General features: G+C 31.9%; 1 protein-coding gene, 1 long non-coding RNA gene and 1 pseudogene across 2 annotated transcripts; 2 read left to right on the top strand and 1 right to left on the bottom strand.

Annotated features, from left to right (window-relative positions):
* The first annotated feature begins 2690 nt into the window (after positions 1-2690).
* Positions 2691-14868, top strand: LOC115984386 (annotated as a pseudogene).
* Positions 10956-13691, top strand: LOC115984389. The gene is made up of 2 exons (XR_004090536.1): positions 10956-11044; positions 11690-13691. It is a non-coding gene; the product is annotated as an uncharacterized LOC115984389 (long non-coding RNA).
* Positions 14869-16311: 1443 nt separating the features above from the next.
* Positions 16312-17619, bottom strand: LOC115984909 (F-box/kelch-repeat protein At3g06240-like). The gene has a single exon (XM_031107894.1). It carries the CDS (start codon positions 17617-17619, stop codon positions 16312-16314), a length of 1308 nt encoding a protein of 435 aa, XP_030963754.1.
* Positions 17620-25811: the final 8192 nt, after the last annotated feature.

Raw genomic sequence — 25811 nt, 5'->3', positions numbered from 1 at the left:
TCAAATGTATCAATTGGTGAGAGATCACGCCATCGGTCAAGGAAGTTCAATTGATTACATTTTCCCTTTACATTAAGGTTTTTATAACGGAGTTACCATTTATTTCATTATTATTGGAAAAAAAAATCACAATTGAAAATTTTATCATTTTATTGATTTGAGAGGAATATCCATTGTTCATAGGAAATTACATGGCTTTAGTCCCAAATACATTCTAAGATAAAGTATATGACTTTATTTCCTACTTACAATCTAGAAATTGAAAATTACATGGATAAGCAGTTAATTTACTAATTCTTAATCTAAGCTCAAAGGTTATGTTATAAGATAGGAAGGTGTTAGGGACTATCTTGTCTGGTGAAACAGGTCTTCTAGACTATGGTGGCCAATGCTTATGTCATATCATTCAATTAATCAATATATTATCAATCAATTGCATATTTATTACTTTAATTTAAATTAAAATGTTAATTGCTTGAATTTAAATGTGTGTGCATGTGATAAACCTTAATTTCATTTTTTAATCATCACATTTGGATTGAAATCAATATCCTAGATTCAAGAATTTGAGGGAATTATGAAATTAAGATTTTTTTTTTTCTTTCATATTTTGGATATAAACTTAAGATCAAAGCTAGTATTACACTTGAACATGTGACAAATAACTAAGAACATGCGAAGAACACATATGACAACATTCAAGAATATCAAGAACATTTAAGCATATTCAAGGAATTTAAATGATCAACTAGCATGATTTAATCTTAAACCAACATTATAGGAAAATGAAAAACAAACTAGGGAAAAGGATTACACATGCATGTAAGATCCACACACTGAAGGAGAAGGCTTTTGGTGGAGGTACTAAAGGTGGAGTAGAGAAGAACTAGGAAAGGGAAAGTGAGGCTCACTCAATATCTTGAGTCTTAAGAAGATCAAGATATGACAAGACTAGCTCTACTTCACTATAACTCTAGAGAGTAAGAAGAGAAAATATTTATCTGTGCTTTGGAATGTGGGAGAGAGGGGGGGGGGTTATGTAGTAGTGGTGGAGAAAATATAAATGAGCGGTCATTCAATGAGGGTTGACAAAGTTACAAAGGATGAGAGAAAGTCATGAACCTAGACCCAATTTATAGTTTAGGGAAGACTGGTGTATTAATTTCGGAGGTTGATGGGAGTGGTGAGCAAGCAAAATGACTAAAATTTTTAAAAACCTATAATAGCCCTTAAAGCCAACTTTGAAAAATCATATCTTACTCATTTTTAATTGAAATTGCCTTGTTCTTATGCTCAAATTGAACCCCCAGATGTCTCGTTTCTAGCAAAATTAACTTCGCTCACAAATTCAAAATGTTTTGAGAGATATCAATGAAATAGTGAGTAGAGGTCATTTGTTGTAAAATAGTTTCAACACAATTAACATTAATAGACCCCAAATTAGCTTCTAATTAGCATTAATAGGCCCCAATTACTTCCACTTCAGAATTAATCAGCCCCAAATCATTCTAATTATTCGAATTAAAAAGATAATTACATAAATTACTCATTGAATAATTAATATATAACCATCTAATTAATTAAATGTGAGCAACCTTATTATAATTTGTAGTCTTAGCCAATCGAATTATGACACATCATTAATTTCATATTGATTATAATTACAACCAAATTAGAATTAATTGTTCATAATTACATATAGTGTCTGTTTGGCATGATTAATTTTGTCAACTTATTTTACTATTCAGCTTATTTTTGCTACTATTTAGGGGCCCTATTGCATTTTTTGATACTATTTATGAGTCTCACTGTACTATTTCAACTAACTTTTACATTTATTTACACGACTTTTAACAAAAAAATTTCAATTTTAGTAAAATAAGCGAATCTTAAGCAGACCCATAGTCTTACATAATTTGTGAGGGCATCTTGGCTATTAAAACTTAATATGACAATAACTTTCAATTCGATGGTTCAGGTTGATTCGTTAATAATCCAAACCCGCTACGGCTCAACCCTAATCCGTAAAAACCTATATCGTATTTGTTTCATGTTGCCAAATATTGATACTCACACACAAGCATATATATTTTTTAACTTTTATCTATTGAATTACTAGAAAAACTTCTATTAATGGATGTCCTTAGCGCATTTTGTAATTAACTATTTTAAGAAAATTTTAATATCACTTTCATACAAAATATAAAAATGTGTAAAAAAAACAAAAAGTCAATTATTTTTTTATTTTCCAATAAAAAGTTTATAAAATAACAAATCCCACCAATTTTTTTTATCAAATCTCCAAAACTAAATTAGTAAAATCAAATCAAATAATCACCAGATTCACGCATTGATCAAACCGCGCATTCAACTGAACCCAAATAAAATCATTATTGCCAAAAGTGGGGTCCCTCTGATAAAATCATAAAAACCAAAAAGGAAAGTCCTGAGCAGAGAGAGCATTGTTGCGATCGCAAATTCGCAACCAAGAGAAGAGACCATACATAACCATTTCATGCGCAAAACAACAAACTCGAAATTTCCGATACAAAAACTTAGCTCAGCTCAGCGCGGCGATGCGAGGCGATACGATACGAGATCCCCGATTTTGAAGCCCATAAACGTAATTCAAAAATCTCGGAGTGGTAGTAGAATAACAGTGATATAGATCGGAAATCGGAACGAAAAAGATGGCTCCGGTATCGGCTTTAGCGAAATACAAGCTGGTGTTTTTGGGGGACCAGTCCGTCGGCAAAACCAGTATCATCACTCGCTTCATGTACAACAAGTTCGACAACACCTATCAGGTCCATTTCGCAAATTTTTTTTTTTTTTTGGCGTTTGAATGAATGTAATGAAATTGTGGTTGAATTGAAATTTTAGATTTTTCATGATGTAACAATTTTGTGTGTGTTATGTATGATACTATGATCTAGGTGTTGTGAGGGCAATGCTACAAATCAAATTCATTGAGCAAAATTGCATTGGCATTGAGATTTTTACTTGACTTGTTCAAAATTCAAATTAGAATTTAAATGATGCTAAATACTTAACTAGAAATGAGTATTTTGATGCTTCCTTGTCTCACGTAATAGAGGGTTTGACTAATTTAATTCATGTGAGAGGAGGGAGCATTGCTCCTAGAGCATCGAATAATTTTCTGCCAAAAATGCGGTATCTATAATTGGGGTCCATTCTTATGGGAGAGGACGATGTAGTACAAAGTGAGGGGGCCATCTCAATAGCTTGAACCATATAACGATGTTGAAATTAATGTAAGATTTGTGATCTTTGGACATTTTGGAGTGAATTTAACAGACATTAGCTTTTCAGAACTTGCTTTAAGAATTGCGAGATGACACGTCTCTTGTGATCCTAATTTTGCTAGGGATGTAGTTTTGCTATTAATTTTTTATTTAAGTAAAAAACAATATCGTTCAAGAAAGGATAATAAGTTTCATCATTTGGACTTGTTTATTCTTTGTTATCTTATATGTGTTATTAATTGATAACCAGGCTACCATTGGTATCGATTTCTTGTCAAAGATTATGTACCTTGAAGATCGAACTATCCGATTACAACTTGGTATGATTCTTAATTTAAAGGGGTTGTGAGGTATTCCTATTACATTCATTTTTTCACTGTTGAACCTATTTAAATTGCATTTTCAATTTTTTTTTTTTTAAATTTTATTCATTTCCACATATTAAACCTCAAATTTTGAAATGTTTGATAGGGATACAGCAGGACAGGAAAGGTTCAGGAGTCTCATTCTGAGCTATATTAGGGATTCCTCTGTGGCAGTCATTGTGTATGACGTTGCAAGTATGTTCTTTGACTCATTTCTTTTAATGATGTGGAAACTTTTTTTGTATTTCTCAATTTTCCATTTGCATATCCTTGTTCTATTCATGCATCCTAAAAAATGATTGAAGTTAATTGTAGCGTCTTGCACAAATGCAATGGTTCATATCAAACTCCTTTTTTTTTTTTCTTTTTTCTTTTTTTCCTTGACAAGTATGATAGCTCATATCAAACTTATAAGGTTGCTCATTCAGAAGCTTAATAGTTTGGCGCATAATGTTTTTTAATTGATTAGTCAAGTTTTATATGTTTAGTAAATTTCCTAATGATTTTAGGCACATTTTTTCTTTAGACAGACAATCCTTCTTAAATACTTTCAAATGGATTGAAGAGGTTCGCAAAGAATGAGGCAGTGATGTTATCATTGTACTTGTTGGCAACAAAACAGATCTAGTGGAGAAAAGGTATTGATTATTGCCTTCGCTGCAATTTGTTTTGGATAAAGTTGATTCCTTGTGTTATTTCGTTTTCACTTGGTCAGATTGTTCCCTGATCAAATGCTGACTATAGAAATGACACTTCAATTCCTTTGTGAGATTTATGGTTACCTCTTACATTATTCATTGTGAACGGTAGCCAAATCAGTTGAGTTAAAAGTGAAGCCAGCTAGAAAGACAAAAATATAAAAGTTTTCCACTAGCAAAAAGTGAGGGGAAAAAATGACGGTTTTATGCTAACTTTAAGCTCTACATTTATTGCGATTATGCTCTAGAATGTCTTGATATGTATGCCTATTTAATTTTTTCTCTTACATTTTTTATATCCTTGCTTGACCAAATTGAGGTCTACCTTAATTCCTACATTGTTAACTCTTAACTACTATTGGCAAACGACATACATACACAATTTACAAAGTTGGTAATGGAGAATATCTTGTTCATTTACATGGATGCTTTGGAGATCACTTATAGTTCAAAGTTCCCAATGGATATTTTTTTCAATGTTAGTTATGCTTATTGTGGTTAATGTTTAGTGCATTATTTTGTGCTTATGACCTGGGCATCTTGTGAATGGTTGGACAGGCAAGTTTCTATTGAGGAAGGAGAAGCCAAAGCTCGTGACCTGAATGTTATGTTTATTGAAACCAGTGCCAAGGCTGGCTTTAATATTGAGGTAAGCAATTAATTTCCTCCACTTTGGATAGCTACTTTATATAAATGTTAAAGGCTTGATGCAAGAAATCAAATACACATGATTTTGGTTTGGTGCACTTCAAACACTGCAAACTTCATTTTTGGAAAGAAACGAGTTTTAGTGAATTATGCTAATGATCTGACCGTCAAAGGTTCTGCTATTTTGCTCTTTCAAACTGTGAAATTCATTTGTTGGTCTCTTTTCAATAAGGTAAATATTCTAGATAGAGTTCATACATACTCAATGGTTACAGCAGCTGTTTCATGCTTTATCCGAATTTCAGATCTCCTAAAATATTTCATGTCTGACCAATCATTTATGTTGTAATCTAATTAACACAATGACAGCATATGATTATTTCTTTCCCAGCAAAAAATATAAATAAATTAAAAAAAAAAAAAAAACCATCTTATGTAAGCTTCTTTCTTGTTGTCAGGAACTGTTTCGGAAGATTGCAGTAGCCTTACCTGGAATGGAAACACTTTCCTCGACCAATCAAGAAGACATGTTTGATATCAATCTTAAGTCTAGCAATGCAACTGCAACGCAGTCCCAACCACAGTCAGGAGGATGTGCATGTTGATATATGCTATGGACCTATGATCCAACTTCTTTGCCCCATCCATAATGTCTTATGAATCATATAATGTGTCTGTAAAGTCCTTGTTGTCCTCTTTTTGTATCTTTGTACCTATTTTTGGTTTCTAAAGGATTTACAATTTGGCAAATTTTTTGAAAATACGCATTTTCAGTGAACTAAACTACAAACTCTTATTCTAAAAGTGATTATATGCAATTTAATGTTTGGGTCTACCCTTTATTTTGAAAGAATCTTTATGTTATGTTAGGTATGTGTTAAAAAGGTGACTTTTTTGCTCCAATTTTCAATTCTATCACCTGTGAGACTGATCTCCCCTCCCCTTTATTTGGTCACCCCATAAATTGAATTCTTCCCTATATATGTATAAAAGATGAGGGAATTGCACACATCCAAAAATTAGTTAGGACTTGGGACAATAAAAAAAGACCATTTTTTCCTTGTCTACATGATTCGCCTTCTAGTTCTTGAGCATAGCCCTTCCTCGCCCAAAAGTCACAACCGTTAAGTGCATGTGACTATTTCACTTGAGGAGCTTGTAACATTGTTGATTACCCATTCACCCTTCCAAGGCTTAAAGTTTTAGCTATTGTCATCCCTCTAGTTGCACTGATTGTCCTATGCACAGGATGTATGCATTCTCACTCTCATAATGTTTAATGTACAGATTCCAAAGCTATATGAGATACACACATGGTGAGGAAGAGAATGTATACATTAGATGCATGAAATGGTTTCTTTTAGTTAAGTTCTATCTTAAAATTGACTATTGGAGAGAATAAGAGACATATGTTGTGCCAAAAAAATTCATGATGAGCTCATAAAATACCTTATGCCCTTCACTGGCATGATAGGAAGTTAAAAAAAAAAAAAAAATTGTGAGGTTCCTGTAAGGTTATAATAGCTTTTACAATTTTTACCAAAGGCTTTAGGATAGTGGATACTCTCTAATGATGACTAGAAGATAAAAGTTAGACATAGACTTCAATAATAAAAGTGCTTGAAATTGTTATAAATAAATTCATTTAGAGTAGTGATGGGTTCAATTGACTCAAAAGACGTGCCACAAATTTAGAGATCTAAAATTCAATTTATCATTAGGCTTATAAAAAAAAAAAAAAAAAAAAAAAAAAAAAATTGTTGAGCATGGTTTTAAAAACGAAATTGTTCAATGGAATGGAAAAATGAGAGGTTCAAGATTTTTGAAGTTAGAATTGTAATAATATCATAATTTATTTGATAATTATTTGAGATACAAATATATTAATTAAAATTATAAAATTGGAATAGTTGACTAAAAAAAATATCTTGAGAAATTTAAACAACTTTTAAATGTATATCACATTAACTAATGAGAAAAGTGACACTAACTGACGATTTACGTCTTAGTTTTCTCCTAATTTTCTTCTAAACTCTTCACTTTTTTTCAATAAGTTTTCTCCTATTTATTCTCCTATACTCTTCACACTCTTTTGGATATTGTAGTGAATGTGAGAGTATGTGAGATTTTCGCTCTTCTCCCGTGGGAACTATTAGGGGTCATAATTCGTGTTCGCAGGTCTAGTTCGTATCATGTTGAGCCATGAGTATTCGGCTATATGAGTTCACCTGGAATCCAACTTATTTAGTAAATGTGTCAAGAACCTCAACTCTAACACAAACTGGTTATTAAATAGGTTAACCTGACACGACACGTTTAACCCGTTTAATTCACAAGTTATATAAAAGGTCAATTCAAATGACTCGTTTAATAATCAGTTTGATTAATAAGTCATACTTGACCTAAATAACATGTTATCAATTCTTATATATCTAAAATTAAAAATACAATTATAACTATAAATATAGTAATAAACATATAATTACAACAAAAATTTAAGCAATAGTAGTAACAAAAGCTAATGCCTTTATAAGCTAAACGGGTCAAATGAGTTCACATGTTGAACTCAGACATAACCCGTTTATTAAATAAGTCAGTTATGTTGACCCGAATATAACCCGAACTCATTTAGGTTCAACTCATGACTTGTTTATAAATGGATTAGTCATATCGGGTTTGTGGGTCATGTCAGATTTTGCCACCCAAGATTTTTTATGTGAGATTTTCACTAGGTATCGTGGAGTGTGAGATTTTTTCTCAATGAATTTTCTCATATTTAAATAAGAATCTCATATTTAAAGAGTTTTGTGGCATGAGTTTTCTATATGTGTAGAATGAGTTTTCTCATATTTAAATATGAGAATCTCACTTTTCTCATATTTAAATAAATGGTATAGAAAACTAAACTCATCCTTCTAAATAAATAGTATAGAGTTTTGTGGCATGAGTTTTCTATATGTGTAGAATGATCACTTGTAGTATAGGAAAATACTCGCCCTAGAAAATAAACTCCTCCTAAATAAATAGTATAGGAAACTAAACTCATCCTTCACTTGTAGTACAGTAAAATAAACTCCTTCTAAATAAATAGTATAGGAAACTAAACTCATCCTTCACTTGTAGTATAGGAAAAAACTCGCCCTAGAAAATAAACAGTACTCACTTAACTTCCCTAGAAAATAATTAGTACTAGAATGAATCTTCTCTCTCCTTCTTCTACTGGCTCCTATATCTGCTCCTGAACCTCTTCTATTGGCTCCAAAATAAACTAATAAACTATCTTCTCTCTAGAAAATAAACAACCTCACTTGCTCACTTGTAGAATGAAACCTCACTTGCTCACTTGTAGAAACCTCTTCTATTGGCTCCAAAATAAACTAATAAACTATCTTCTCTCTAGAAAATAAATAAATAATCAGTACTAGCACTATCGCATATCCCTCAAAATAAACTAATAAACTATCTTCTCTCTAGAAAATAAATAAATTATCAGTACTAGCACTCTCCTTCTAATGTCTTTATAATCTCTTATTTAACTCTCTCAACTCCCTCTACTCCTGTGGCGTCCTCCTAATCCTCTCTGAGTTTTTATTTTTCTCTGTGTTCTCCAACGTTATATTAACCTTGTTTTTATCATCATTATCGGATGTGGGATTTCACTCACAAACTGTATACTGTTTTTTAGGCTTTTGTTTTCCCACCTTTATATTTTTAAACATTAAAATTCTTTAAGCCAAGTTTTTTGCGGTAATTACCCCTATTTTCTTAGTGGTTTCTGATATTTTCTTAGGTTCTCTTTTACATACAAGAGTGCTTAGTGAAATATTAGTGAAATATTATCTAGAAGACGTTTGCATACACAATATATAGATTCTCAATTTTGATTAGCAAATGGACACTTATGACTTTTTATTTGTCTTTCTGTGCTTCTGAAACAGATATCATGGCGTGTGTATGCAGAATCATACACGAAAGATGCGTAGATAATTGCTGCTTCAAAAAATATTTTGGACCTCAAGATGAAGAGAAGTTTCAGAAGATCAGAAAAAATAATTACTCAGTCAAATTTTATGAGAGCAACGTTGAGCGATGATGATATTAGTGACGAAGACAAGAAAGGGCTTATAGAAAAATGGTATGTCTGCTTCAATGCTAAAGGCAAAGAAAAGAAAGCAGGGTCGTCCTCTTCAGCTTCAAAATGTCAAGCGTCCTCGTCGAATGAAGTAGGATGCAAAAATACCTGTTTATTCGCAGATTTATTCTCACGTGGGGCAAAAAAAACAATTATTGAACAAGGAAAGGAGTGGGTAGAAGCAGAGGTGAAACCGAAGTTAGCAAAGCTGTGGGGGGAAATCGATGAAGAACTGGTGGCCCAAATAATGTTGGACTTAGAAAACATGTGGGAAATCGATGAAGTACTGGCGGCCCAAATAATGTTTGACTTTGAAAACAAGGGGGATCGGCAGTGACATGGGCTTTCAAAAACAAAACAATTTGTTATTGGGCCTCCCAATTAAATAGAATCTGCTTTACTGCTATTTCTGTATGTGAATTTGTCATTGGGCCTCCCTGTTTGGTCGGCCCAATTAAATAGGATCTGCTTTAGTGCCCGTTTGGTTCAGCATTTGAAGCCCAAAAAGCACTTTTTCAAAAAAGCTCAACCCAGTTTTGCGTTTGGTAAGCTCAAAACGCAACTTTTTTATAAAAGTTGCGTTTTGAACTTTTAGAAAAAACTGAAGGCAAAACGCGGAAGGAAAATGGTGAGGCAACGGTCCATAAATGAAAACGCGCATTGCGCGTTTTGATAGTTACCGTTGCTAATGATGAAATTCTAGAAATACCCATGAACAAACACAGAACAAATACTACAGAACAAACACTACAAATCATAACAATAAACAATCTTTCTCTCAAACATAATCAGATTACCAGAATACAAACTCAAAAACACAGTTTTAAAATTAATCAAATCATAACAATAAAAGCAAAAAAAAAAAAAGACAAAGGACAGAAGCTTGCTGACCCATCTGGAATGGGTTGGGGACGAAGATGAGCAATAGCACGAAGATGAGAGCTCCTTGGAATGTTCTTAAATGACGGAGAAAAGGAAAATTTTCTTATCAGAGAGAGTTTTGGAATCAAGTTAAAAAAAAAAAAAAAAAAAAAAAGAGAGACGGAGCTGGAGAAAGGACCTCCTGGAATGTTCTGATGAATAAGGGAGAATGAGGGAGAAAAGGAGAGTTAAAAAGAGGGGTAGAGATAGTGGAGAACGTGTGGAGGAGAAAAAAAAGAAAAAAAAATAAAACTAAACGTATGGCTGGCATGGGTGAACGTGAAATGGAAAAGAAAAAATAATATAAAAAATAAAAAAATCCAAATTGAGAAATATTAGAGTAATATTTTCACAATATTTTCACAATAAATTTTAAGTAACAGATTGTTATTAGTTAATATTGGTTAGTAAAAAAATAATTTCAGTTGTGGGTTCAAATTAGAACTAGTAACAACTTTCCACATAAATTTTATTGTGAAAATATTGTGAAAAATGTTGTAAACGTAACACTTCTAATAATAAATTTTACACAGTAATTTGTTATTGGTTCTCATTTGAACCTACTAATGACATTATTATTTTTCTTATCTACCATTAACAACTTGTCATATAGACTTTATTGTGAAATTTTTGTAAAAATATTGTGTCCATAATTTGCATTAAGAGAGATAATTAAAACAAAAAATTCACTTATATATATATATCTTGTCCTTTTTGGTAATTTACAACTCAAACCTCCACTTTTATAAGTGCTAGCCAAACACTCAGCTTTTTCAAAAAGTACTTTTTAACCGTTTTTACCAAACACTCAGCTTTTTAAAAATGCACTTTTTCATTATGCACTCTTACAAAAAGCTGAACCAAACTCGCCCTTAATACTATTTCTGTATGTGTTCTGTTATTATGAATAAATAAATAAAAAGGGGGTCTTCGTCTTCGAGACTTTCATGGATTTATGTTGATTTGTTTTGATAAACAAAAAAAGGGGTCTACGACGAGTGCGTGTTGTTGCTCGTAAGTAAACTCTGAATTTGTTCTGTTATTTTTTGTGTTTACAATGCTGTTATTATTATTATTATTTTGGAACTGAAAAAAATGAGACAAGTAAACGCCCTTTCACGATTGGCAATTTGTTGAGCTCACGATATACAACTCAGAACTAGAAGTATCCTTCTTCAATTGCCACGTATAACGTTTTTTTTTTAAATGTACAAAAAAAAATTATAGGGTTTTATTTGAAAAATAAAAATTCATAAAATCCAGAAAATTGATGTAATTATGCATATGGATAGGTTAAGATTTATTATGCATTTGCAATCTGCTTCACTGTCGTAGTAGACTGTTGTGTAGTTTGGTCAAAATTCAACAAACTGTTATGTGAAAATAGGAAAAAAAAAATCCACTTTACTCCCAATAACTTTGATCAATTGTCATTTTATTCCATTAAGTTCTAAAGTTACCATTTTAGTCCATTAACTTTGATAATACAGTCATTTTAGTCCTTTCGTCCATTGTAATTAAAAAGTTTCTATTAGGGTCCGTTGAGTAAAGTGTATTTTTGCTTAAAGTGCACTTCAGTTGAGGAAGTAACAAGGAGTATAATTTTGGATAGAAAAGAAATACATGTGGTTTTATTATTAGTGGTGTGCTTGAAAGCAGAGGTGAGTGATACCAAGGAGAAGGTGAAGTAGAATGAGGAGAGTGGAAATGAAGCCTTGGTAGCGGCATTGCTTCAGATGAAGGGAAGCTTCTGCCCAATCCCAATGCACAAATTGATGAACATGAATCCCACAAGGCTGCCAATGAGCTCTATGCCATTGGAAGGTACCCCGATTTGATGACTTGCCTCAGAAGAGTAATACAGGCAGTGATTGTAACAATGACAACAAGAATATTTCCACGTCATCTTGAGACTGCTGAATCAGATTTTGCAGCTGCCAAAACTGAACGTTGTCAAGTAGTGCCTGATGCCTGGAATTAAAACCTCCTAAGTTTTATGGAAAGGGTCTAAATTGCCTTAGGTAAATTTTCCTGATCATTTACCTTCATATTATTTTCTTCATAATTAGTATATATGTTGGAACACATTTTTAGTTTGGACTAATGTATATCAACATTATACTGGGATAACATTGTGGAGAGCTGTCTAGATTGGGTGGCTATGACAAGGTGTGCTTTTTTTCCACTGAATGAAGTTACCATTTTCACATGCATTATTAATCCAGTGCTATATTTTGAATTACCATTGTTTTTTGTTTGTTGAAGCTAATCACACTGGAGCAATTGTCAATACCAATGTATAGTAACTTGTTAAAAAAATGCCAACCTACTAGTAATTTTGGGAATGGCTTTTTCTTCAACTTTTGTCGTCAAAGAGTAGCTCGGATTATTGGATGTATTAGTAGTTCTTTTGATTTCAAGAAGTAAAGTCACAGCTTTGGCAATGAAAACAATTCAAATATGTTAAGTACATTCTGGTGATGATGTTTTCTGGTTGCAATTTGTCACAGGACCTATGTTAGAAAACTTCTTTGACCCTCCTTGCTATATGCATCTTTTAACATTTAACATGCTTTACAAACTTTTCTATTCCTGATTACTTGGCCAACACGTAGCAGAGATATTGTCAAATTTGATTCTTTGTAACTAAAAATTGTATAATGGTTTACATATAATATCATAATGAAGAGGATATTTACAGAAATAAGTGAACTGATGCTCTAAAATAGTACAATCATGACAATATGTTTTTTATTTTAGGTGTTTTCGAAGTAATTAACTATATACCTTTTTCAATCTGTAGGTACCATTTTCAGTGTGTGTCTGTGTAGGGTGCTTCCAAATATCAATCTATCATTGAACTTCAGAATTTGACTTGTACTTTTTCTTCATATTCTTTCCATTTTAGGTGTGCCCGTTCACATACTCCATGAGTAATTGTGTTGCACACCCTTGTGGCGAACTTTATATTATATTACTTGCCCAAAAAAGAAAGAAACAAGCTATATATTATCAAAATAAAAAGGTTAAAACTAAGAAAATATGCAAGAAAGGTGGATGCATTATTTCCAATTATCCATTATTAATCTAAAAATTCAATGCAAGTAAAGTTCACTAAAACAAGGTCCAAGGACACAAAAATTTAAGTTAGGGTTTGTTTCTTGGTATGTTCTGATGCCTATAGAATTATGTGCTATGAGTTAATTTTCCACACTACTATTGAATTATGACTTATGAGCCATTATTGCAGTTTTCCTCATTCTTTAGGTAGTTGCTGAAAATGATACATTATTGTCTTCTCTTTATGGTTAGTTGACCTCTTGTAAGTTGTGCAACAAGTGGGAGTCTTTCAAACCCCCAAAGTAAGAAACATGACATTTGATCTTGTTTATCACTATTGTCCTATTTTTTCCATGCCATTACCAATATTGTTATAATCTCATATACATGAACTCCATTAATTACACATTGCAAACCATTTTTTCCTGTTCTTAATAGTGTAGATATTTTCTTCTTGTATAAAGTATCCATAAATACTCTTATCCTTTAATCTGTGAACTTTGAGGACAAGTGAATCATTTAACTAGTCACATGTTATGTCAAGCAACAAAGTCCCTTTCAACAAGATTGTGGAAAGAAAAAAATGAAAAAAAAAAAAAAATTAGTCACTTTATTATGAATAAATAAACATAAGAGACCACTTTTAGAGGCGTGTTATTCAAGTGAAATATGGAGTTTCTTAGGACTGGCAGACAACAAACTTGGTCAGAGGCGTGTTATTAGGGCTGGTTAGAGAGGTTTTCTGGGTTTGTGATCTTTGTGGTAAAGATGGTTGGGGCATTTAATTTTGGCATATTATGTGATGTGTAATAGCATGAAAAGAATCATTTCCTGATTTGCTCCTAATAGCTGCGGATAAGGAGAAAGGATGTTCCCATTAATTCTTATGTGGAGTACTCAGAAGACAGGGGCTTTTGTTCTTGAAATCTTAGGTTTGTTAGGGATTTTCAAGACTAGGAATTAGAGTCATTCAATTCTTTGATGGGCCTATTATATTGTAATATTACAGTGGGTGAGGTTTTTGATAGACTGTTTTGGAGCCTTGTAAGTTGTAGCTCAGTTGGCATTTCTTGTACATTTAGGGTTCAAATCTCCCCTTCCCCAACTATCAAATTACAGTGGGTGAGGTTGTTGACGGACCAACTCGTTTATTGGTCTCTTTTGAATAAAGGAGAATATCTAAATGACAAGAGTTCATACATACTTGATGGTTACAACAGCTGTTTAATGCTTAGCTGAATTTCTGGTCTCCTAAAATATTTCATGTCTGATCAATCATTTAGGTTGCCATAATCTGATTAACACAATGACAGCATATGATTATTTCTTTCCCAGCAAAAAAAAAAAAAAAAACGCTCTTATGTAAGCTTCTTATTGTTTTTGTATTTCTAAAAACCTCATAGTCATGCAACTTAGTTTTCATTATCGATCCCTTGTATTTCTAGAAAGATTGCTGCAGCCGTACCTGGAATGGTAACACTTTTTTTGACCAATCAAGAAGACATGGTTGATGTCAATCTTAAGTCTAGCAATGCATTTGCAACGCAGTCACAACCACAGTCAGGAGGATGTGCATTTTGATACATGTTGTGGACTTAAGCTCCAACTTCATTGTCCCATCCTAAATGTCTTATGAATTATATCGCTTTGGTGAAGTCCTCGTTGTCCTCTTTTGTGGCTGTGCCCCTCTTTTGGTTGGTAGCTAAAGGATTTATGTACCATTTGGTAAGTTTTTAGAAAATTCGTATCCTCAGTGAACTGAACTACAAGTTCTTATCTAAAAGTGATTATATGCAATACAATTGTTTGGGTATATCCTTTATTTTGAAAGAATCTTTGTGTTATGTTAGGTTGTGTTAAAAAGGTGACTTTTCTTCTCCAATTTACAATTCTATCTCTTGTCAGACAGATCTCTTCTCCCCTTCTAGTTCAAGAGCATAGCCCTTCCTCACTCAAAAATTAGAACAGTTAAGTGCATGTGACTACTTCACTTGAGGAGCTTGTAACATTGTTGATTCACCCTTCCAAGGCTCAAAGTTTTAGATATTGTCATCCCTCTAGTTGCACTGATTTTCCTCTGCACGAGATGTATGTATTTTCATTCTTATATTGTTTAATTTACAGATCCCAAAGTTATATGGGGTATGCACATTGTGAGAAAAATGATATATGTATTCTATTCTCATTCTTATAATGTTTAATGTACAGATCCCAAAGTTATACGGGGTATTCTCATTGTGAGAAAGAAGATGGATATATTGAATGCATAATATATTTTCTGTGTTAATAGCAATCTTAAAATTGACTATTGGAGGGAGAGACTAAGTGAGACACCTTATGCCCCCATTGACATGACAAGGAAGTTAAAATGAAATTGTGAGCTTCCTGTAAAGCTATAATTGGTATTACAATTTTACAACCAATGATTTTCAATCATTAAGTTGGCAAAGACAAAGAAAAAAACAATAATATATTCTCTATTTCTCTTGGTTATGGAGTTACTCCAGCTTGAGTTATTACAGCTGACCCTCTAAGAATTCAAATGTGATTAGATGAGTATATGAAAAAAGATAAGAGTAGGACCTAAAGAAAAATTACCAAGGAATTTCATATCCATGAATAACATTGGCAAAACAGAGAGCATGTATCATGTATGGGAAGTAAAAATTAATAATAGTAAGAATCAGGCAAATCAAAATCACTGCTACTATTATAAGATATAAAGACCAGATAAAGATTTTACGAAGCTTGGAAGAAATCATACCACAAATCCTAGAATAGGGTAAAATACCCTCTTGAAATTTTCTCTATAAATATTCATCTACTTACACTAACAATAGTTTCCAACAAATTATATGAAACTTAGTTTGTCACATTACCCAGGGGTACGGACCCTCCCTATCCTAAAGTGACCAAGTCTGTGAATTTCACTAAAACAAATAGACACCAAAGCAAATAATAGCTGAGATGTTATTGCAGAAAAATTTGCTCAAACCCTTATCTAGCTCTCACTCTACATAGATTAATAACCAAACCTCCCCCAAAATTCTATCACAATTCCAGTGCATAACAAATCAACAATTAATTGATCCATCAACAAATGACAGAGATTGAAGAGGAATATAGAATTAAAATTTAACAAATACATCATCCATATGATATCATCTCTAAATCACACATAACTTATTGAAAAATTATTTTTGATATACATAATTAGGAGCTCAGGCACCCTTGAGTGAAACTAGGCTCTCAACATACACCATAGCTTCTCTTGGGATGAATGATCTCGGAAACTCTGGAATTTGAAGGTTCCTAGTTTCTTTAGAACCAATGTTATACAAGACTATTGCGCCATCGTCACCAAGAAGAAGAAGCATTCCATTCTTGGAAAATTTTAGGGGCCTGTGAATTCCTAACAAGGGTCCCACAACAAGTTGTTTGGTCCAAGAATCCTCAACCCCATATTCACGCATCACCCATATATCAAAGTATTTCTCTGTCATAGTACCCATCTTATAAAAAATAAAAGCAAGGCAATCATTGAACACAGAAAAAACTTTGTGTCTCTGCATACTTGAAACACTGTCCACAGGGTACCTTAGTTTTCGAAACACCTCATCTGGCAACTTCATTATTCGAAACACCTCACGACTCATGTCGAAGGATAGAATTATCTCAAAATCACGATTCCGCCCAAGTTCATTTATGTGGCCGTTGTCAAAGAAACCGAGCCAATGATTAACACCATTGAAGTAAATTGCATAATTAGAAAGCAACCAAAGGTTTGAACGATGAATAGTGGTGTCAATTACTTGGGTCCAGGAATCAGCATTTAGGGAGTAAACATGAAAAAAATTGTAGTAGTCTGTGAAGAGTGAATTCTGGGTAGGTGGAGAATTCTTTTTGTAAGTGACAATTCTAACCACCTTGTAATCACTAGAATATTGATCATAACCAAATGCAAAAAGTGTTGTATAGTTATATGGAGGAAAAAAAGGACGCTGGGGAAGTGGGGGACAACGAATGATCTTACGTTCTCTGATTGCTGGATTCCATAAGGCAAATACATCGGAGCAACCAATGCAAATAATACCATTGATGCAACTAAACAGGTTGATATATGTATGTCGACGAAGTACGGTCAAGCACAAGTCCTTTGAAAAGTCCACAATACGTACAGCATCATCATCAGGATAAGGGTGCTGAAAGAAGCCATATCCTGTTGAATCAGAGCTCATGACCAAAATACTTGGATTTTCTGTTTTTGTTTGATGGTGAAGAAGGTGTTTGGCAATGAAAGTTGGGTTTCGGAAAAGAGTAGACCATGACTTTTGAACGCACATGAAACGAAATAATGATTTAACTGGAAGCCATGACAGGATCTCTTCCAACAACTCCTCCGGTAAATATAAATTATTATTATCGGAGCTTAACCTTAATTTGGACCTTCTCGACCTTCGCCCCCACCTCCACCCCCACGTCGAATACCTTCGCCCCCACCTCCACTTCGAACTCATCGAACTCGACATTATTGTCGATTGACTACTACTACTACTACTAGTGTTTGATTGAAATCCCTATTCCTAATATATACTCCTTTATTACTCCCTAGTCCGTTTGGTACTCGGTATTTTTATTCGCACACGTTTCTTAATTTTTTTTTTTTTTTTTTTTTTGTTGAGAAATTTTTTTCATATTGATTTGGCAGTGTGGTGGTGTTAACTTTGGTTGGATTTTTGAGTTGGAATAATTGGGTTCTTTTTTTAAGTTTTTTTTTTTTTTTTTTTTTATTTTTTGGGCTCAAAAATTCAATTTTTGGGTCAAAAAGTAAAATTTATTTAAGAAAAAATTTTGGACGTGGGAATCCAAACATTCACTTAGACTCCTTAGTTTCTTCTCAACAACAAAAATAAATAAATAAAATTAATTGACTCTTTAGTTTTGGGCTAAAACATATAAATAAGATAGACATCAGAAATTAGAGACATGGTGCTAGAAAGTAATAAAAATGATAAAAAATATTCAAAACAATACCTTAAAATTCTAGTCATTATGTTTATATTTTTAAAGAGAAGAAAAATTTGCTACAATTCAAAACTTATATAATATTTAAACTTAATAAAACATGTAATATGTGTTCCATGTGTGTGTCTATATATATGTATATTGGGTAATATTTAAAATATTCAAATTAGTGAGAATTGATTATGGTAATATTTATATATTTATATATATATATATATATTTAAGTCCTTTTAGGAACTGTGGCAGCACAAATTTGGTTCAACCTGGGCTTAGGATCACAATTAATTTGTATTATGGGTAAACAATAATCCACATTGAAAAAATTGAACAAGAACTATGCATCTTTGAGAATAAAATAACATAGAAATATTTCTTCATAAGGTTTGTTGGAACGGTTTTTTTACAGAGTTTCTCCCTCTTGTTTTTCCAAGAAATCCCCTGTTTATATTAGCTTCCTCCCTTTTATATTCCCCCTACTCCTCCTTCATTCTTATCATTTCCTTCATTTGACCTGTTTTCTTCTTCAGCATAAGCTCCAGCATGAGTTGTCCTTATATAGTTGGGCTATCTCATCAGGCTCTTCCTTCCTCAACACTATGATGAATGGAAACTTTTGGGGCTCTTTGTCTTATTCTAATCAATTATCCAACATTAAATGCAAATGTATCAGACAAATTATTATAGATCTATCAAGAAGCTTTAGAAGGCGTCCTCAGATAATTTCGTAAGTTCCGAAATTCTTTCTCGGAAGGTCAGGAAACACGTTGACTTTGCTTGCCCGGTGTAGATATTTACTTTGGATGGGTCCACGGTAATTTACCATTGGACCCATGATGACACGCCCTTTGGTTTGTGGTCCGAGGTATGGGTCTTTTGGGTAGGTTTTCACCTAGAAGGAGTACGTATTGGGCCTAGTTTAGCCCATGGCCCAAATAATTGATCTCTAAGGCCCAAATGACATTCTTTAATGTCATCACATTAAAAATAGGTTTACATGGTCAAACTAAATATGTTTACGCGCCCTTTGGTCTCTATCAATTCATTCTTTAATGTTATGTTTACCCTATATTTTATTTGACCACGTAAACCTATTTTTTTAAATGCATTATACTAGTAGAGCATCTCTATTTATGCATGTTGTATGACCATAGCCCCTAAAACTGTAGAGAGATATTGCTTTTATTCATTAATTTCTATAAGTTTATGACTTTGGCTATTGGTGTTTTTTACAATTAAATTTAATAAAAATCAATGGCTAGAAAAAATGTGTAACTTATATAAAGTTACACTAGATGTGACTTGAACTCATCTTTTACTCTACATATTCATCACACAAAAACCATTTCATCTTTTTTTTTTTAACAATACATTTCAAAATTTATTTGAGAATAATTCAACTTAAAATTTTAGTTGTATTTTCATTTAAATCCCTTATTTTTTCTCTTTAAAAAAAAAAAAAAAATTCCCTTATTTTTAAATTTAATTTGTTAGACAACCTTTTGGAAATTTTACCCTTTTTAAAAAAATATAATTGTTCTTTTTATCTAGCTTATTTTCAAAATTATATAAACCAATAAAATAAATTATCTCAAGCAAAACATCCCCAGTAAATATTTGACTTAAATCATTCTCATAATGACAAAGTAAGGTTTTTTTTTTTTTTTGGGGGGGGAAGGGGGGGGGAATATAGTTAGATTAATTTGAAGGAAATATTATTATGGAATCAAAGATATTCTAGTTGAGAAAGTCTATATGCACAACAAAGTTTTACAATATTTTCACAATTTCCTTTGAGTTACGGTGAGTGTCAATATAATCGTTAATCTATGGTAAGTTTTTATCTATTGAAAAATATTGTGAAATTTTGATATGACAGAATAATGAACCAACTCAAAGTCTTTTTTTACATTTTTTTTTTTTTAATTTTAGAGTTTACAAAACCTAAATTTGCTTGGATTTAGATGATTAGATCCCTTGCAATTATTGTATGATCTAAAAGTTAGAAATGTGAAAAAAGTCAAAAAATTTAAAAATTAAAAAGTCAACTATTGTTGTCATTGGAGTCCAATACGCTAATCAGGGAGTAAAGATGAGAATGTGAGGGTTTGGGGTATGCTTGGGTAGGTTTTTTTTTTTTTGGGTTATATTTTATTTTATTACTTGATTTGGTTTAAAAGTTTGCATTTCTCTTCTACATTGATGATTCTAAATTCAAATGTAGAAGAGGAATCATTACCACCAATGTGATTGTATTTATATTTAGATACATGTTGATTTGGGAAAATTAAACTTTACTACCCTAAACTATACCCCAAATTACACTTTGCACTCTAAACTTTTCAAATGCACATTTTACACTTTCAACTATGACCCTTGTTACATTCTGCACCTCGACATTAAGTTTGTTGTTATGTTGGATGGAAATCTCAAGCACTGAAGCACGTGACTTGTGAGTGTTCCTTAAATGGTACAAAAAAAAAAAGACCAAATGCCCCCATTCCCAACTCATTTCTTCATCCCAATCCCAAAATTTCCAACATTCATATTGTCAAATGTTATTAAATTTTATATTGATTTTTTTTTTCTTCAAATCTTTTGAAGCAAAAACTTGCACATAGAATCTTGGAACTTGCACAGAGAAAGCAAAAAATACATGGAAAACTAGTGTTTAAAAATATGAATGAAGGAGGTGGTTTGCAAAATTGGTGGGCCTAATGCTAATTCAATCCATTAAGCTGTGGGATCTAACGACACATAATCCAAAAAGAGCCAAGCTTGTGTAGTAGAGAAGAGAAACTAAACCCACATGTAAAATACGTTGAAACTTATCAACCTGTCGGAGAAGAGAGGTGGTGCCCTGGATACTTTTGTTTTGGGAACTTACTATTTAGGGTTCTATTATTTTATTTTATTTTATTTTTGTGAGAGCGAGAAGAGTTGTTGGCCAAGACAGAGGAGAGATGGGTAAGAAGTGAAGAATTCATTTTTTTTTTCTTTGATTCATGATTGGGAAGAGGGGCATTTGGTCTTTTTATTCTGTGCCACTTAGGCAAGACTAAGTGGAGTCACATGCTTGAAATTTCAGTCTAACATAAAAGAAAACTTAACATCAAGGTGCAAAGTGTAACAAAGGACATAGTTTAAGGTACAAAATGTGTATTCGAAAAGTTAAGAGTGCAAAGTGTAATTTAAGATATAGTTTAGGGTGATAAAGTGTAATTTTCCTTGTTGATTTGGTTTGGTGTATTCACTTCTTTCCTTTTCAAGAACTATCAACAGTTAATATGGATTTTGCATTGTGTTAAAAGAAATGAAGGAATGGAAAATTATAATACTAAACCCAAAATAAATAAATAAATGAATAAAAAGATCTAATATATATCTATTTCTATCTATACTTCTATATCTATCTATTCCATTTGGAAATGTCCCAAAATAAAGTTCTTTACACAAAATTTATAAATAAAAGTATTATCTTACCATTTGCTTTATTTAAAAAGTCAATGTTATTATTTGTTTAAATTAATGAGGATAGTTTTTTTTTTTTTTTTTTTTACTTGACAAACAATGCATTAAATGATATTCCCTTAAAAAGTTGGATCATGACAATTTGGACATGGCTCATGAGTACTATTTAAGAGGCTTTCCAGGTTTAGATTCCTACTTTTGAATGTCCAAAATACCCTCAAATTCACCGGTTTAAGAAGTTTAAATAATATGGATAGACATGTAAAATTATTATTTTAAAAATTCCTAAATTTTAAAAAGCAGATTTCTCCATTTTCCATGTTTTTTTGTCAAATTCAAATTTAAAAATCAAAATTTTTTTTAAGAACTAAAACAGTTCTTTTTTAGATTTTTTATTATTATTATTATTATTAGAATCACCTCAAATTTTAGATAATTTCAAACTATTTTTTTCTCTCACGATATAGCAGTATACTAAAAACTTCTTCTTCTTCTTCTTCTTCTTTTTTAATAAATAAAGCAATTTTAAGATGTAGGACAACCATTATGCCAGATAATATTACAGAAGAATTTGAAACGTGAAGTCAAAAAACAACTACAATGACAGCGAACATCAATTTTAATATGTTATCTCCGCATTATTCTTCCTAAGCAAGGCATAACCTATAGGATGAGGAAGATTAGATGGGTATAACAAAACATGAGTGGAATAACTAAATAGCCTAACTTATGAGTACAGAAAACAATCAGTAAAAAAACCTCCACATTGCATTAACCCGTAACCTGCCCACCATTAATAAATCTAATTAATCACTTGCCAAATAATTGATTAACTTCCCATCAAAAAAAGAATTGATTAACTTAATCACAACCGGGCCTAAAACCCTAAAATTTGGGATATGATTCCTAGGCGAAAGAAAAGAATGGAATGAAAGAGGTGGATTATTCTTATTTGGAATTTTGGGCATGCAATGGACAAGGATAATAAGGAACATCATGCTAAGGGGATTGAGAAGAAAAAATAAATTATGTCAAGAAAGTGATAGAATGCTCTTGGTACAGTGTACTAACCACGCAATTCATTAGGTGAATCCCCAGCCTAAATATAAAGGTTGAACAGAACACAAACCTGTGGCTTGGCTAAAAGAAGCACATCATGATGAATATCAGAACATGAAAACTATCTTTCTAAATCTGTAAGTAAAAAGCTCAACAACATGAACAATTTCACAAAAACTAGCAATCACTGAGGTTAAACCAACCCATCTAGGAACTTTTACAACATTGAAATGCTAAGAGACCACAAAAACTATAATACAGTCATCTAGCTACAGTAAATATGGTTTCCACCAAAGTAAAGGAAACTTAATTTATCAAATTAGCAAGTGGTACGGACCCTCAAGTGACCAAGTCTGTGTGAATTTCCCTAAAACAAATAGACACCAAAGCAAACAATAGCTGAGATGTTATTGCAGGAAAAACTACTCATAGATTAATAACCAGACCTCCCCAAAAATTCTATCACAATTCCAATACATAACAAATCAACAATTTACTGATCCATCAACAAATGACAGAGATCGAAGAGAAATATAGAGTTAAAATTTAACAAATACATTATCCATATGATATCATTTCTAAATCACACATAATGAGTTTTCTCATATTTAAATATGAGAATCTCACTTTTCTCCTGCCCTCAAAATGTGTACCGAAGTCAACATGTGTAAAATTTTTCAATATTTTCGTAAACTGGGTTGGTAAAATTAATGAGTAATTAATTCAATATGCTATTGAATGCACTACATAGATGTAGGTTAATTAATTCAATAAGATTCTATAAATTCATTGAAGTTTAAAGAAATAATGTTAAAAAAGGATTAATTAATTAAAAAATATTTAATTAATAATATTACGTCTCAATACATTATTTAAATACTTGTTTTTTTTTTTTTCTAAATATACAAAATTACTAATTAAGTTTTTCTATTTAAATATTACTAACTTGTTATTTTCATTGAGTAATATTGTTAAATAAAATAATTTAAATTAGTATTTTATCCATTATAATTTTTTTGAAAAGTAATTTATGCCAAAACAATTATTTGGATGAAGCCTATTTCTATTGATAAGGGACTATTTTGGGACTTTTTCTTTTTATTGGGATATTGGTCTTTTTTAGTGGAAGCCTTCTGCCTAGGCTTAGAGGTGGCCCGAATGAGAAAGTATCTCTTTTAGAAGTATTACAAGCTTAGTGTTCAGAAAGATCAACATTACTTCTCTCGATATCAATTTTTGGAAAAGCAAAAATATAGAGGAAATTGGACCAATCAACCTAGGTGCTGTTTTCAGAGATACTAATGAAGCCAGGTTGGGGGCGGTGGTTCGCAACTACCAAGGGCAGATCTTAGCTTCCTTAACCAAGAAAGTCAGATTACCACCCTCCACAGATGTTGTCAAAGCTTTGGCGGCAGCTAAACTATCCTCTTTGCTCATGACTATGGATTTTCTTTTATTATGCTTGAGGGGGATTCTGAAATTGTTATCAAAGCTCTGAGAAGTGAAAGATGAGTCTTTTGATACCTTTGGTCATTTACTTTCTTCCATTGAACCTACTAAATATTCCTTCTGTTTTACGTCTTTTTTCCCATAGTTGTGGAACATATAATGTTATAGTTCATAATCTAGCTAAACATGAGAGACACGTTAGTGATTTTTCAGTGTGAATGAAGGATGTTCCTTCACACTTCCACAGTGTGCTTCTCACTGATTATGGCTAATTTTTTAAAGAACATATAATGCTATAATTCATAATTTAGCTGATCATGAGAGACATGTTAATGATTTTTCAATGTGGATGAAAGATATTCCTTCACACTTCTATAGTGTGCTTTTCATTGATTATGGCTAATTTTTTAATGAAAGTTCAAGGTATTTCTTTTATTTAAAAAAAAAAAAAAAAAAAAAAACTTAGGTTCAAAAAGTAGAAGGAAGTCAAGCCCAAAATTCACTCTTCTTGTTGAAAATTTATATCTTGTACCCGGCATATATATCGGGTACACCATATACTACCTCTTTGTTAAATAGAAGCTAATGATATACTTTGAAAAGAAACCTCTCTCTCTCTCTCTCTCTCTCTCTCTCTCTCTCTCTCCATATATATATATATATATATATGTGTGTGTGTGTGTGTATTTCAACAAAATATGTCCTTTACATCCCAAAATAAGTTCATACTCTTCAATCCAAATTCAAAATAATATAGTTCAACCAAAATATAACATCTATAAAACTCACCAAACAATAAATATAAAAAAATACAACATAGTTTATGTCTTTCTTATTTTCTTTTTAAGTTTAAAATATAGGTTGGATATAAAAGGTATTTGACAAATTTAATATAAAAAAGAATATTTATTTGTTATACAAGTTAAATGAGTTGTGATAAATGGGTCATTTCGAGTTGACACGAATAAATTGGTATGTTAAATGTGTCAATATTTGAGAGGTTGTGCCCCCAGTCCATTTTGAATTATTTAGTTTGGGCCAAACCCATGTGAATGAATAGGTTCATGTTGATGCTCCTCAATATGGAGGTTTGATTGACTACATTTTCCCTTTAGATTAAGGGTTTTACAGTGGAGTCTCCATATATAATTATTGAAAAAAAAAAAAAAAAAAAAAAAAAAAAAAAAAAAAAAAAAACAACTAAAAAACTCATCATTTTATTGATTTGAGACTCAATGCCCATTGTTCATAGGAAATTACATGACTTTAATCCCAAATAAATTCTAAGACAAAGTACATAACTTTATTTCCTAGTTACAATCTAGAGATCGAAAATTACATGGAGAAGCATCTAATCTACTAACCATTGATCTAAATTCAAAGGCTATGTTATAAGATGGGAAGGTGTTAGGCACCACCTTGCTCAATGAAACTGGTCTTCTAGACTATGGTAGCCAATGTTCATGTCATATCATCCAATCAATCAATTGCATATTTATTGCTTTAATTTAATTAATTGACATGTTACTTGCTTGAATTTAAATGTGTGTGCATGTGATAAACCCTAATTCCATTTATTAATCATCACATTTGGATTAAAAAATAAATTTTAGTGAATGTGTGTGAATGGTGATATTTTAGATTCAAGGATTTAAGGGAATTATGAAATTAAGATTTTTTTTTTTTTTTTTTTCATATTTTGCATATGAACTTTAGATCA

The sequence above is a fragment of the Quercus lobata genome, chromosome 4 (genome assembly GCF_001633185.2).
Source record: "Quercus lobata isolate SW786 chromosome 4, ValleyOak3.0 Primary Assembly, whole genome shotgun sequence".
Classification (NCBI taxonomy): domain Eukaryota; kingdom Viridiplantae; phylum Streptophyta; class Magnoliopsida; order Fagales; family Fagaceae; genus Quercus; species Quercus lobata.
This window is presented reverse-complemented; position numbering and strand designations above follow the sequence as displayed.